A 15,908-nucleotide genomic window follows, 5' to 3' on the forward strand; every position below is an offset into this window, starting at 1 on the left:
TTGGAAAGTTTGTTCTATTTAATTAATTGAAAAACAAGCTTTTTTTCAACTGAAAGTAAGGAACAACGTTAAAACTTAAGACCAACAGATATTAATGCTTATATGAATGAGTTGGAGTTTTCCCCTTTTCAATTCCTCGTTCTTTACGCTGAAGTTTCAATTTTGTCCCAATTTGTTAGACCGACCCCAGAAAACAAGGGTAGTTTAGTTAGAACAATAAAAAACCTTTTTTAAAGTGCTGAAAAACTTTACCCTGAAGAATAAGGTGTTCAAGAGGGGGCAAACTCCCTCATATACGTAATATTTTCTGTTCGTACTCCTTACTTTCAGTTGAAAAAACATGTTTCTTTTTTATTTAATTAATTGTCAAAGTACCAGGTGCACTTTGCTGCTGCGCTGCCTATTCACATAAAAATAATTTTTAAACAGTACAAGAATTCCGTGACCACTTAAAAATTGTCAGATATTTCCCAATAACAGCTTAGATCTCGTTATCACCTCTCTCTTGCATTAAATCTCCTTCTAATCAGGGCTTCCACTATCCCCAAATTTTCGGAGATTTCTCCCTAAATCTCTTTTCCTGCCCGAAAAAAGTGCTTGGGCCTACAAGTGCCAAAGATATAAATCTGGCCTTGGCCAAGGCAAAATCTTTATTTGAGCAGCCGATCTTGGAAATGTTCCTTGTAATTTTACTCTTTGGATTCAACATAATTATTTGCCCTATTTCTTTAAAAAATCGATGATCTAATTTTCAAACGATGCCATTTTTCAAACATAGGTTATAACAAACTCCTAAGTACCCCAAGTGAAAGTATGAATTATGAAAATTAGATTAAGCGGAAGTGTAATGCTAATGAGAACGGGATGAAAAACCAACTGAGTTGCGTTCGAATCGACTCGAAAAAGTCAACTTAAAAGTTGACTTTTTTCTCTGCTGCCGTTTTATTTAGTAAAAAGTTGACCTAGAAAGTCAACACAGAATTGCGAATCGAACGCTTCAATGGCAAAAAATTTAGAAATATGAAATTGTTTAGTCTAAAGAAAAGACAAGGAAATTGTTAATAGGCCTAGTGGAAATAATCTTAGCTTTTCAGTGACCTGTAAGTAATCTTATGCATATTCCTTAGGATTTAAAGGGTTTTTGGTGTTCTAGGCCTATCTTGCATAGGCTAAGCTTAATAAGGAATCAAAAGAAAAATTTTATGTTGTTAAAAACGTTGATTCTCAGGAAGGCAGCTATCACATTGGTGAGTTATTCTAATATTACCAAATCTAACAGGCTTAGTTTCTAAACCAACCTATAATTTTTAGTTGAAAAAATTAAAAATTATAGGTTGGTTTGTAACTTTATATTATAGGTTAGTTAAAAACTAAAAATTATTGGCTTCTTTTCCCAGTAAAATTGGTGCAAACAGTATTACTGGCTTTCAAATAAAGTGAATATACCACTCCATGCCCTTTTTTATCCTCTTTATAAATATAATAATTGCTTCTACCACAAATTCAGATTTAAGCACTTTTGACCTCTTAAAAATGACCTATATGTGGGGTCATTACAAATCTGTAATAGCTTAGAAACAAATTTGGGCTATATATTTGTACATCAAGGGGTGGGGGGTAAAGCATAGCATATATTAAATACGTAAACTAACCATTGGTGTATTTTTTTTTATGTTTGTGCTGTTGCACTGGTGATTTCTCTTCTCATTAAAATTCAATGAGCACAAACACAAAAAAAAATATGGCAAAGATTAGTTTACTTATTTAATATATGCTATGCTTTACCCCCACCCCCCCCCCCCCCCTGATGTGCAAATATATAGCCCAAATTTGTTTCTAATCTATTACAGATTTTTTATACCCCATATTTAGGTCATTTTTAAGAGGCCAAAAATTGTTTAAATCTGAATTTGCAGTAAAAGTGATTATTATACATGTAAACAGCATTAAAACAGGCATCAAGTGGTATATTCACTTTATATGAAAGCCAGTAATACTGTTTGCACCAATTTTACCCTTTTCCCTAGTTATATAGTCTGTATTCATTGAGATTGCTGTTTAAACTAGATTTTTAACATAAAGTAGGGGCAAAATTTTACTTTGGCTACTTTTGACTATCTTTGAAAGAGGTTAGGTTAGGAAAATGAAACTTTCAGGAATGTGTCTGCAGGCTGAAGTATGTCCCAGGAAAGTATTTTGAAGTACCTACCTCCATTTCTTTTCCCTCTAAATGGTCCTGAAATTTTGGGTTATCAGTTTTTTTTTCTCTGGCTTTAGTTCTGAAAAGACAATTCCTGTGGATTTGCCATACTGTTGTTGCCATAACACTGGGTTTTCTAAATTTAGAAATAATCTTTTATGCCACCTCACTATAGGTTAAATATTTGGCAGATATTATTTATTCTCCATGAATTTTTTTTTATTGGATTTCATATGATGTCAGTTGCTTTCTGTTAAACATACATTTATTTTTAAAAATCAAGCTTCTTTTGAGAAAAAATTTGAATTATTTTTCTCTGAAAAATATCACTGAAATATAAAGTGATATAAAATATGAGAAATATATAAGTGATATAAATATCACTGAAATTTTCTCTGAAATCACTGAAAGGGGATAGGTTAGGAAAATGAAACTTTAAGGGATGGGTCTACAGGCTAAAGTATGTCCTGGGAAGGTATTTCAAAGTATATATCTCTACTCATTCTTGCTCTAGAGGGCCCTGACCCTTGATGACCTTCAAAAATAGGCTATCTGTGTTATAAAAGTGAAACCTTACAAAATAGATCTTCTGCTGAAATGAAGTACAACAAAGTTGTTCTCAGCTTAACAACTTTGCTCAATCCCAATTTATAAGGTTTTAAAGATATGAAAAAACATTTCCTAAATTTTGAAAAAAAAAATGTTGATATGGCTCAGAATTCTACTCAAATAAAAGGAATTGAATTTTCAGAACTAAAGGCAGAGAAAAAGCAAATGGTACCTGAAAATTAAGGTAAAATGTTGTTTTGTCAAAATTTCAATAGGTATAGACCTGTCATGGAGTCAAATTTTAGGGCTCTCTAGAGGGAGAAGAAGTGGAGGTGGGTACTTTAAAATACCTTCCCAGGATATACTTTAGCCTATAGACCCATCCCTGAAAGTTTCATTTTCCTAACCTAACTTCTTTCTGAGATAGCAAGAAGTAACTCAACTAGAATTTTACCTTTTATCTGTCTGGTAATAAACATCCTTCAAATTTTAGATATGCTCTAATTATACAGGGGCAAAAAAATTGCTTTTTAAAATTGCCATTATGAGGTAAGATATTAGCTAAAATGCCTGTATAAAGCAAACTAGCCTACCTAGGGAGTCAAAACACTTGAATTTGCTTGCTGCTTCTTCAACAGTGGCAAAAGGTCTGACAATGAGTAAAGTATGGAATTTAAGTCAGAAACGCCTTTTATGCTTTTTCTATTCTCACCAAAATAAAACACAAATCCCATGTTGACTTGCACAAAAACCTCAAGATAAGTTGTAGTAATTGGTCCTTTAGCCTGATGTAGCTGCTATTTGCTGCTATGAGTGCATAGTTTATAATGGGAGCTTAAAATTGTCTTGGCAAGCTGCATGGTTGAGTATACAACCCTCTAGGCTATACTCTCTTTCTTTATGTGCATATTATTGTTTAAAAATGATCAAGCTTCACATTAATCTCCTTTCATGACCTATAGTTGAAATTTGCTAGGGAAATATTTATTCCACTAAAAACTCACCACCTATTTTTGAACTTCAATTATACAGCCCTGTTTTTTTTTTACCCCCCTTAAGCCTGTATCCAGTTTCTGATAGCCATTTAAATTTCATTTTGTCTGTTGCTCATTTCTTGTCAATATTACTGAGGGGTCACAGATAAGCACTAGAGTCCTCATTGATAAATAGTATGTGCTTGTATATATATAGCTTGTTGCTACTTATTTTTCTCTGGGAATACAATGTTTGATGTGGCATAAACCAAAGAAAGGACCTGTAGGCCTAGAGAAAAATATGTTAAGAAAACCGATTTTTATAATTGCACAATAATTATAGCTTACATAATTTTACATGCAGTCCTGCTCTACTTTACCCCCAACCCTCCTAATATAGAAATATATAGCTGAAGTTACATGTTACCTGTTGATTCTGTCAATCTATCCCTCAACCTTTAACTCCCTGTTAATTGAAGCAATTGCAACAAAGCAAGAATGGCGGAAAAGGTAACAGGTGACAGAATACATTGGAACTACATAATCTTGGCTATATATTTACACATTAGGCAGGTTGGAGGTAAATTATAGTATAAAGATGCATGTTTTCCCCTTTGGTATGTAGGCTAAGTAGAAGATCACTTGTACCTGATGCTGTCCCTGTTGTTTTTAGTTGGATTGGAAACATCCAAAGAAAGTTTCCTTTGAAAAGGAAAGGTGAGATTGCCCAAAAGTGAGATTGAATTTGTCAAAGCTTGGAGGTTTGCCCCTTCAGTCTGTTTAAAGGAAAATGGATTCATAATTGAAGCTTTGTTCATTTCAATCTTAAGGGTGACCATGTGACAATTCATTAAATGGTTGTAAAGGGATACTTTTGTTTATTCATTAGTCTTCTTTGTTTTCTAACAGTTTATTTTTAATCTTTAAATTGATATCCATTTCTTACAAATTTTTATTGATACCAGAGGTCCATTTGCAAGTTTTCACCTACTTTGTAATCCCTGGTCTCACAATTACATTTAAATTTACTGAAGCTAGGACACACAGAACTCCTATCTATTTAAAGAAAATCAATGGATATAAGTAGGTTTTATTGTATTTAAGCCCTAGGGCCATGGCAATTAAAAACAAAATAAAGGAGATTAACTTTAAAATACTTGACATTAAATAAGCATAATAGCCACAAAGAAAAACAAATAACAAAATTATACTTCTGTGTTCAGTTGCCAACCTGAGCAACTGTCATAAATTTTTAAATCTTGCAGAACATTCACCCCATTACATTCACAAGCTATCTCTCATGACCCACAAATTTGTCCATACATCCACATTTCAGGGAAATGGAAGGACCATCACACTGGTATTCTTCATTTCTACTTATATTTAATGGGTTTGAAAGAAAGTTTCCATGGCTAAGTCAGTAGGCCAGTAAAGGACCTGGCGGTCCTTTAGCCAGGTAGTGCAATAGGAAGCTAAGGACCAGCCAGCCTATTCTCTTGCATGCCCTTCCTCCTTACTGTCCCTAGATTTCCATCTGTACTCATTTAAAGTTGGGCCAATTCTAGCTGAGGTTAGTCATATCACCAACCCCTATCCAAAACCAGATAAACTGGCAATGCCAGGAATTAAACCTATACACCTTGGACAAAGCGTTCCAACCCAAAGCGCCTACCTCTTAGCAAGGAACACAAATTTGACCAGAGAACAATAATTATTTGAAAAAAATTGCTATAGTTGTCCCACTACTGTCCTATAAATGCTATAGGCCCATTTTATTTAGACAAATCAATTTAAGACAGGTATCAACAAAACTCCATCAGGGATTGTATTTGCTTAAAATACAATCAAGCTATGTGAATGCTCAGCTTTGTGATATTCTAGTCTTGAAATAATAAAAAGAGAGAAAATTTATATTTTCTATTTATTTTTCACCAACTCATTTGAGCAAAATCATTTGTGACAGCCAAATGCCCATGGTTGGCTTAGAACCTCTCTAAATGCTCTGAAACAGCAGGAATTAAAAAAAATTATACTAATCAGCATTAAACTGTCCCTTAAATTTGAACACGTGTATTTAATTTGAAAATGATGATACTGCTAGTCAGGTTACTGTGCTGTTCCCACTGGCTCTACTGCAGTTAAAAATGGGCAGTTACCACGCAGTAACTGCAGTTACTGAAAAACCATCAGCTGGAACACACCCATAAGCAATTATATCTGTATATTATATCAATTATATATCTTATATTATATTATTATATTATATATATATACATAAGCAATTATATCAATTATATCTGTAAAGAACATACAAAAAGGCATCAAGTAGTATATTCACTTTATTTTTAAGTCAAAATATGAAAAAAACAAAAAATTTACTCCCAACCTGCCTAATTTGCTAATATATAGCCCAAATTTTAAATTTTAAATGTATTTTACCACCTTTTAGCCTACTTATTTTTCCAGTTCTTGTTTTGCCACAGTTGCTTCAATTATCAGGTACTATGGTTGAGGTATAGATTGGCAGAATCAATAGGAAATATGCAATTTCAGCCTTAGATTTCCATATTAGGAGGGTTGGTGCTAAAGTAAAGCAGAGCTGCATACTTCTCTAGTGCTTAAGTATGACCCCTTAGCAATATTGACAAGAAATGAGTAACAGAAAAAATTCAATTTGGACTAAATGGCAATCAGGAACTGGATACAGGCTAAAGGGGGCCAAAAACAGGGCTGTATAATTGGAGTTCAAAGAACTCCAATTATACAGTGATTTTAAAAAAAATCACTGTATATAAGTGATTTTTTAGTCAACTAAACGCTTCCCTTGCTAATTTAGGACTTTAAATTGATTAGCCTACTGGAATTTACCTATCCTATGCAATTGAAATATTTTACCTTTCCAGAGCATTAAGACAATCCATCACAATAAAAAAAAAAAAAAAATCCAAGGCATCTTGAATGGAATGACTAAAAGAAGACAAATGAAAATCACAATTTGCAATCTAACAATTAAACTTCTGGCCACACAAATTGTACTAGGATACCCAGCTCTGAAATAATTGCTCAAGTAGCTTTGCAGTAACTTTAACTAATATTGCAATAACTTTATAAGTTTTTTCTTAACCATTTTATTATCTACCTATCCCCCCACCCAGTAAAAGATAAAACCCACCCATCCACACAAGAAAAAAGCCAGTTTTAACAAGGATAATAACATAGTTTCTAAGTCTATTTTAGTGCAACCTACCCAACAACAAAAAATCTGGCTCAATAACTCACCACACTGGTACACAAAAGTGGTGCCTTCATCCTGGATCCATCTGAACACATACTCCATGATTACCTATAATTGAAACTTTTGCCCTCTTTCCGAGTTAACTTGAGACGAACGTACAAAATGTAAAAGTTGTTAAAAGTCAACTTTTCATTAACTTTCAGTCAACTTTTACAAATCGAACGCTAAAAGTTAACTCAGAATCACAAATAAAACGTCAGAATGCTGGTTTCAGTCAACTTGGAATGTGATTCGAACGCAACTCTGATCATCCCTCATGAGACACTGAACTTTGTCAAGGAAAAGTTTTTCGAATCTTTTTCATAGATTTTTTAAAAGACGTGGCGGCAGCAATGTTATAACAATAGATTTGAGCACATCTTTTGAAAAATTTAACACGAGATTTTGTTTACAATACTCAGCCTAAAGTATGGGGAAAAAAGAAAAGAAACAAAAGGTGAAAGGATCAGAAAAAACGGCAGCTAAAACAGATAAGAAACTTCAGTTGAAGATTAAAAAAGAGTTAGTAAAACTTGGAGAGGTATGTGAAGCTATTTTTTCAGTCCCTTTGGCCTCAACATAGGCTACTAGTTTTTTTTTACATATTCATAGTACTATCCGCGATCTTGACATAGTATTTAATCCCTTAGTAAAACTTGATGAGCACACGAGGATTGTCTTGAGTAGAGTATGGTATATGTTGTCTTGAAGTAAGGGTATTTTTGAAGTTTATGTGAATTTTTTTAAACTATACAAAGTCAAATGTTTGCCCTATCCTTGAATATTGCTCCTTGCTTCCTATCCTTGAAGTTTGCATGCTTGTTGTGTAATTGGCAGACTATCTTTAAAGGTACAAAGCCAGTGTTCAATCTGTATATTTGATGTGCTACTATTAACAATGATAATTGCATTGTTGGCACTTCCAAGGAAATCTGAGGGTGCACAATGTGATTTTTGTTTGGACATATATGAATCCATGTTAAACACACTAATTGTAGGCTATGGTTGGTATTCATGGTCCAAAGTCTTGTAGAACCCTACCATTAGGTGTTACTTCCCAGTAGGTTTCAAATTCACTTGGTGAGATTTATAAAAAGACAGACTGTACAACAGCATTCCATTCACTTTATACACATTCAGGTCAGGACAGCACTTTAATTTTTTTTTTCCAAGCATTCAGTAATTCATCTACCATTGAGTTATGTTTTTGGCAGTCATGGATCCATTCCATTATGATCAAGCTAGTTTTTCTTGCACCATCAACCAGAAAGGCATAAGTTTTCTTTTAGTTAGGACTTTAATACTGATAGGCCAAATTTTGCTCCATCTTCACTCCCTTTCTGGAAGAGGCTGGCAATGGAGATTTTTTTTTTTCTAATCAGTATTTTATGTGATCATTTCTATCTTTGATCATTTCAAATTGATCATTTATCTTTGCCATCATTTTTTGACTGTCTTGCCATGTATGTTGTGTTAGAAACATGACTGATGCTGATCTGTATTGCTCATATTGTTATTTAGTCTGATGAGAAAGATTCTTTAGAGGCAAGTGTAAGGTAAAGAATACAGCATTATGTAGCATCCTGCTGGGCATGCTTGCTTATTAGTTTAGTGTTGCTTTGTTATGTGCTTATATTGTTGTAGCATCCTGCTGAGATTGCTTTCTTATCAGCTTAGTGTTGCTTTTGTTATGTGCTTATGTTGGTATATTTACAGGTGCTTGGGTCTTAATAAAGAGCTAAATCAACTTGAGATATAGGAACTCTACACATTAGACTTTACAGTCCCTACTGGCAGTGCTGATCTCCATTTCTTGGCCCTTCAGCCAGGAAATGCAATGGGGGGCTGGGGGCCAACCATCCTGTGCTTTCACAAACCCTTCCTGTTTACCTTCCCCAGATTTTCTCCAGGTATTACTCTGACCCCTGTCTTGTAGATGTTGATTTTTTTATTGGCAGCTTAATTTGACAATTCATTTATAGGAATGTTAAATGTGATATATTTGGAGTTGCATTTGATAAAGCAAATATTTGGATATCAGTTGTAAAACTATATCTATTTAATTGATTTGTTCCTAATTACTAATTCAGGAGGACCTTGAGACAGTTATTGCAAAAATAGAAGAAGAAGAAAAAAAGAAAAGCCAAATTTCTGAGGAAAAAGTTCCACCACCTTCCCGGAGAGTTAACTGTACTCTATCTGCAAACCCTGAGAGAGATGAACTTTTCTTATATGGTGGAGAATATTTTAATGGACAGAAGGTAATTTCTATATCTGTTCTTCTAAGTTTATGCAAATACATGGAGTTATGTTTAGTTAGGTTAGGTGAAAGCCCCTTTAAATGTATTAGTTTTTTTATTTAAATTTTAAACTTTTCTGACAACTGGATGATGGCAATTTGTGATTTATTGTTGGACAGAAAAATAATTGCAAAGTGTCCCAACAATAAATTTTTTTGTGGATATTGAGATACTGAGGGATGATAGTATCTGGTAAATATTGGATATGAAGCCTAGCTTAAAGGATTTCTTAATGAGGAACAAGGTGTCACTTTATGTATCCCTTTAAGAGGATGTGGTACCTTAAAATAATTCTGCAAGGCTCAGTGCTGGGTGACCATCACAAAGTTTAGGGCCTTGTTTGCAAATTCTCTCAAGTGACTAGTCATCATTGAGCATTGTCATAGACCATTTGTTGGCAAGCTGATCAATCAAGTCAATCCTTATTGTTGGTAAGCTACCCAATGAAAGTGGATCACAAGGAAGTCCCATAGTGGCAAAATTGCTCAACCAGTAAAGCCATGAGCTATATTTTAGTGTTTTCCTAAAAGGTATTCAAGAACATTTTAAAAGTTGCCTTTTCCTGAACTTTTGAAAGAAAATTTTGTCTCATTTAATTGAAAGAAACAAAATTCACACTTTCTAATGTTGCAATTTGAATTAAATCTGAATATCTCTGGAACAGAATGTGAGGAATTAAAAGTTTATCTAAGATTTCTGGGAAAGCAGATGTTGGCTGTTAGTTTCTTGACATTTATTCAGATCTTTCACCAAAGCTCTACAAGTTAATAACAAAAATAAAACGAAAACAAGTTAATTAAAGACAACCCTATTTATATTCTGAATGCTTTGGCCACACAGAAACAAAATGCTTACACTGACAAGATAGTGAGATCCTTCAAGGTACCGCATGCTCTTAAGGGCTTGAACTAACTAACAGTCAGTTAGTTAGTTAGTTAGTTTCAGTTCAGTTCACAAATCAATTAGTTAGTTTCCTTGCAAAGGAACCAGGTTGTATATTTAGGAACAGCATAAAAAGAGATGCATCCAGTGGTATCTTCCCCTTATAGTTAGCTAAGTAATGGAAAAGAATTGAGGAACACTTGATTTAGCCTTAGAGTCTTTATTGTATTAAAAAACACACTTTGATAAAAATATATTGGCTTTTTCAAAGAAAAGCCAGTATTTTCTTGGTGAATGTTTGAAACTGTAAAATTTGCATGGTTAAAGAAGAAAATATATTAGGCCAAGCAATCAGTAAGTATATTAAGTGAAATTGGACTTGCTGAACCCACTTTATTTAGTATTTTTTCAAATATTGAAAATATTTAGCTGTCAAACTCAAACTTGATCAAATCTGAGAGGTGTTCATCTTCAAACTGTTATTCTAGAAGCAATTTGTAGGTTGAAACCTGGCCTACAATATACTTATGTTTAGTAAGTTTGGCCATTTTCAAGCACCTATATCTACCTGGCCTTGTTGAGAATACAAAGTGATTGGAAGGAAAAAAAATCCCAAAGAGCTTGTGTTGTTTTTACTAGAGGCCCCCAACAGGTAGACATATGAAAGGGTCCTTGAGAAAATCAAAACAAAATTTAAACCCTTGTACCCAATTGGGTATGGTAAAATGATACAAGAGGAAACTTTAGCGCTTTAGCATGGGTTCATTAGGAAATGAAGGCTAATATCACCACTAATTGTGAAAAATTATTCAGCAGACTTAAAAAATCCAGAACAAACTTAATTTTTAGTTATTTGAAATCTGGACTTGACGCAAAGAACAGTAGTGACAGCATTGTGGATTTAAAGTCATACCGATCCCTGCATTCAAAGTTATCTCTACCCTGCATTTAAAGTTACCCTACCCCTGCTTTTAAAGTCATCCCTATCTCGTCATTTCATGACAGCCAGCAGGTGTGCGTTATGTCATATGTAATGTTTTCTAAGAGATACAGGTGTCTGTTATGTGATAGTTTCTTTCAAAAAACCTGTGACGGCCAGGGCTTCTTTACTCCAGGACTTCTGTGGTTGTTACATCATAGAGAGTCTTTTAAAAACTTTCATGGGCTCCTTTACCCCAGGATTTCTTTGAATGATCTCTTAAAAACCTGCAACAACCCCGCAAAATCATGATTTCCTTTTAAAAACCTTCAGGGGGTCCCCGCCCAAGTAAGGGCATAGTCCATACATTATTCCAATATTTTGGGCATATGTGCCATTTTATGTTAGCATATTCTCTGCCATTTTCTAGGAGAAGAATTGTTATAAGGACTACTGATTTTATACAACAAAGGTTTGGAGCTATCCTGCTATTTACCGGAATACAGAAGCGTTATTCGCTACTATTCGAACAGGGAACCAAGTAATTCCATTGTCCCTGGGGGGGGGGTGTAAAAATGGCTTTGAGAATAGAAGTTTCATTGGTCTTACATAATATTTTGAACGTGACATAGCTCAACTTTTAACAAACGGATATGTCTTAATGATATCAACTGGTAAGCCTCTCTTTCTATATTCTCCACCAACAAAATATAAGCTAATATAATTCTCTATATTAGCTAAACATCTAAAAAAAACTCCCTACTGCTATTGCACTAATCTCACAATAATAGAATAACCAAATTCTTTTGCAAAATTCATTAAAATCGCATTCAAGCATGTTGGTAAAAAAGGCATAAGTTGTATTAAACCCCTTATGATGTAAAAGGCCTATTTTCTACCAAACAGCTGCTATTATATATGATGGGGGCATCCTTTTGTTCAATAAATCAATACATTCAGGCAGATCGCAAATAATTATCATAGGGTAGGTATCAAGCAAACGGTTTAATAATTACTGGAAAAAACTTGCTTTTATACCATCTGCTCCCATCTGGAAAACATCACCCTAGACGCTTACATTGCATTTTATTTACGCTTTAAATGAGGGCGCTGATAGCACTCTTTCAATATACTAAAATAGTAAACAAACGTCCTTTTTCGACAAAAATTTCGAATTATTTGAGAGCCCCACCCTACCCCCTAGCCGTAACCCTGATGTTCAGTGATTGTCTGATTTTTTCCCTCTAGCATATTTCTCATAAAATTCTAGTTTAGCTAGTTTAGGGGGTTGGGAAAATCAGACGAGGATCTACATACTTGCCCTGAGAAAACATTTTGAGGTGCGTACCGATCCCATTTTATCGCGCTTTATATAAATAAGCGCGAAACCCTATTCTCAATTGTTGCCTGAACTTCAGATCCTTGGCATGGAATTGAAAGCACTAAAATTCGGAGACGAATGAAAACATTTATAGCTATATTATATGAGAGAATTTTAGTACTTGAAAGAACTAAAATTCTATCGGAGCATATTTTTAAAGCTTTTAATTTATTCTCGTGAAAATTACTGCCGTGTAAAGTCGGCATTTTAAGATGGAGAGGGGAAGAGTTTCTGACAACAATAAAGAAGGGAGATGCGTTTAAATATTAAATTTAAACGACGTTGTATAAAACATTTATAGCTGTATCATAGGAAAAATAAGAGCAGAAAATTTAATTGAGGTATTACAAATACTTAGGTAGATTGAATTCTTTACTTTTCTTCGAAAAAACTAATTTTTTTTCTTTATCGTCGCGGGAGCGTGAAAACTATGTTTTTCTAGCGTTGATATAGGAGGGACGGGGTGTAATGAGTTAAATTTAAGCAGGGGACGTTTTGAAAATAAGATACTACTTGAAAAACTAAAGTTAATTTTTTTAAGGAAAAGTCGGAGTATTGTCCTCCTCCAATAAGGGAAAGACCTCAAGACCTTCGGTCATTGTTTATGCTGGACATTCTAGGCCCTCCTTGCAAGAGCATGATGTTACTCCTTCGGTTCCCAAACCACGTGCTAGTGAAGCTGCTGGCCCTTCTATGCCCTTCAACGAGGATGGAGTTGTCAATCTTAATGCAATTGCAAATTTATTAATACTTATCAAAAGGTTAATTCTTTCAGCAAGGGGAAGTAAGTAGGATGCTACTGGTTCTAAAAATAATCCATTCTTTTTAAGCTTATAAGAGCTTTTCAATAAAAACTAAATTTTTCAGGAAACTATTAAGAATATTAAGGATATCTCCTATCAATAAAAAGCAACGGTTTTCTTTCAGTTTACTATTGAAACCTTTTCGATGGTTTCGAGATCCCCCCCTCCGGTCCTAAAGGAAATGGACTTTTTCACCATGCTTTTAGCTATTAGTAGTGCAAGAAGATGAATGTGAGGAGACCCTTGTTCCTAAGAGAGAACTAACTAAAACTGAGACATTCATTTCAAGTTAATGAAAGACAGAATAACTAGGATGTTCCTGCTTCAGAAAAGTGTATTCTAGTGCAGAAAACTGCTCTAAGAAGGGGATTTCAGAAGCGCTGCCCAACAGGTTTATTTTCAAGAAAGCCCAAGTATATGAACAATATTTTATTAGCGTTTTACTGTTGCCTCTAAGAAGAGAGTATTGAGGAGCCCCTCGGTCCTAAAAGAGATATAGCTAAAATAAGAGATTCCTTTCAGGAAATAACTAAGATCTTCATGCTCCTAAAGATGATGCATTCTACTGCTGAAAACTGTTCCCTCTAAGAAGGGGAGATTTGAGAGAACTACCCATAAGGCTTTCTCGTAACAATGAAAATATGCCATTCTTTCAAAGGTTAATAACATCCTCTTTTCACCGTTTCAAATAATAAATGCATCAAGAGAATAATTTTTTTTGTTCGTTTTGCGGGCCGCCCATGATGATCTCCAAGCGTGGATCTAGGATCTGCTGGTCGATGTGTTCGGGGAAAAAGAAGCAGCACCAACGGATGTTATTACCTCCTCAGTAAGTTTTTAAGACATTTTAGAACATTATAATATCTAAAACGTAAAGGGGGACAACTTACAAAACACAGAATTGCAAAGAAAAGAAGAACGAGAACATTTAACAGCCTGTTGAAAAATTTAAAATTATGCAAATATTTCGGTCAAGACCTCCCCTTGACCGTCAGTGCAGAACAAACTGATGAAAATATTAAACAAAAATCAAACCTTAAAACAAAACAACTTACGTGGTATTTTCTGGTCATTTAATTCTTAGCTGGTAGTATGTGGGATATGGACCGAAGAGTCACTTTGGGAGTTCATGTATGTTCATTAATTTCTTAACTGGTAGTGTGGTTTCAATGCATCCGAATGATAACCTTGGTGGTCCATGTATGATTATTAGACCTGTAGGTGCTAGAGAGGTCCTTCAAGCTCTTGAAGCTCAATCTTAAGTATTCTATTCCCTTTCAGGCTAATGTGAATTATTTTACAAGATGAAACCAAAGCGCAAAAATAGCTCTGCGTCCATAATCTTCCCCATCCAATGTATCAAATTCATCTACCAATTGCATGGTATTTCTCGAGTCTCTTGGCCCGTGGGCAAAGCGTACTTCTTGCCCTGATTTAAAACTCGACTAATGTGGGGGGTAGGATAGAAATCCTCAATCACATCAGGTTCACTGGCAGGCTCGTGAAGAAGCCATACCTTGTTTTTATACGATTCAATGGAAAGAGCCCTCACTGAATGCATTGCCCCCTTTTTATCTTTAAATTCCCCCTCTTTATAGTTTGTATTGTACTGTAACACTGAAACTCTTTAAGTGTAGCAGGATATTAGCATGATTTAAGTGTTACTAGCATCCTTTCTCGAAGGTTTATGGCTTGTGACGAGGACTGAATACCTCTTGCACTCTAAGCCTGTATCAAAACGAAAATGTTGTACACCTCTGGAACCCCTTAAATCTGCATTTTATGTTCTAAAATACCCATCCCTGCGCCACATCTTAAAACAAATTTCCTTTTAAGTTTTGTGACATTTAAATCTGAATTTTCTATAAATAAAAACACTGACCCGCTCCCATTTTCAATTGTGATCATCCATCCTATTAAAAAAAACTTCCCGTCCAATGGGGAAAAACACTCTCAAATTATGTTAATCCGGGTGAAGTGTACGTATTTCCGTTTCTAGGTAGTGCAAATGGACATCACCCGACTTTTCCCTTTTTTTAAATTTTTGTACGATAGATGACTTTACACTGTCCCAACCCCTCACCTTCAAAATATGCTGTTCAAGAAGTGCCCAAGTTTTGCTTACATAAGAGTTATCTGTGTCCACCGGAGCCGTATGGATACTACCACTTGTTAGAGCATAGAAAGGATCTCCAAACTTAGCTTTAAAAATACAAATATTGCGCAAAGCGGTATTAGCAAGGTATAAATCGGGCAATTTAGGAGGTGAACCGCTTCCGCTTTGTCCTACTACCCACACATCACTTTTGCGGGGCGGTAGTTTCTCGACATCGCTTTCTGGTAACTGTTCGGCCCATTCGTAAACCTTATCGAGGCCGAGTTCCCTAACAAACGCATCTAAATCAAATATAGGGGTTCCCGAGTTCCCGAACAAATGCGTCTAAATCAAATATATATACACATTAACCAGGTTTCTCTCAGACTTAAACCCTGAAAACATTTACTTTCCACTATGGCCGTACATAGATTTTTGGGGATTCCGATGGTAATGCCGGGATGTGAACCTAGAAAATAAATAGAGCTTATTAGCTCCTTGAAAAACCTTTGATTTCATCCCATGAAAGAA

At 34.8% G+C, this 15,908-nt stretch overlaps 1 protein-coding gene across 1 annotated transcript in view; it reads left to right on the plus strand.

The window, feature by feature from the left end:
- Positions 1-7,288: 7,288 nt before the first annotated feature.
- The window catches only part of LOC136024785 (kelch domain-containing protein 4-like), a 48,789-nt gene continuing 40,169 nt past the window's right edge, over positions 7,289-15,908 (plus strand). Inside the window, exons 1-2 of the mRNA XM_065700241.1 lie at positions 7,289-7,538; positions 9,088-9,258. Of these exons, the coding sequence (XP_065556313.1) occupies positions 7,428-7,538; positions 9,088-9,258 (282 nt within the window). The 5' untranslated portion in view covers positions 7,289-7,427. The remainder of the gene's footprint in view (positions 7,539-9,087; positions 9,259-15,908) is intronic.

The sequence above is a fragment of the Artemia franciscana genome, chromosome 3 (assembly GCF_032884065.1).
Source record: "Artemia franciscana chromosome 3, ASM3288406v1, whole genome shotgun sequence".
NCBI lineage: Eukaryota > Metazoa > Arthropoda > Branchiopoda > Anostraca > Artemiidae > Artemia > Artemia franciscana.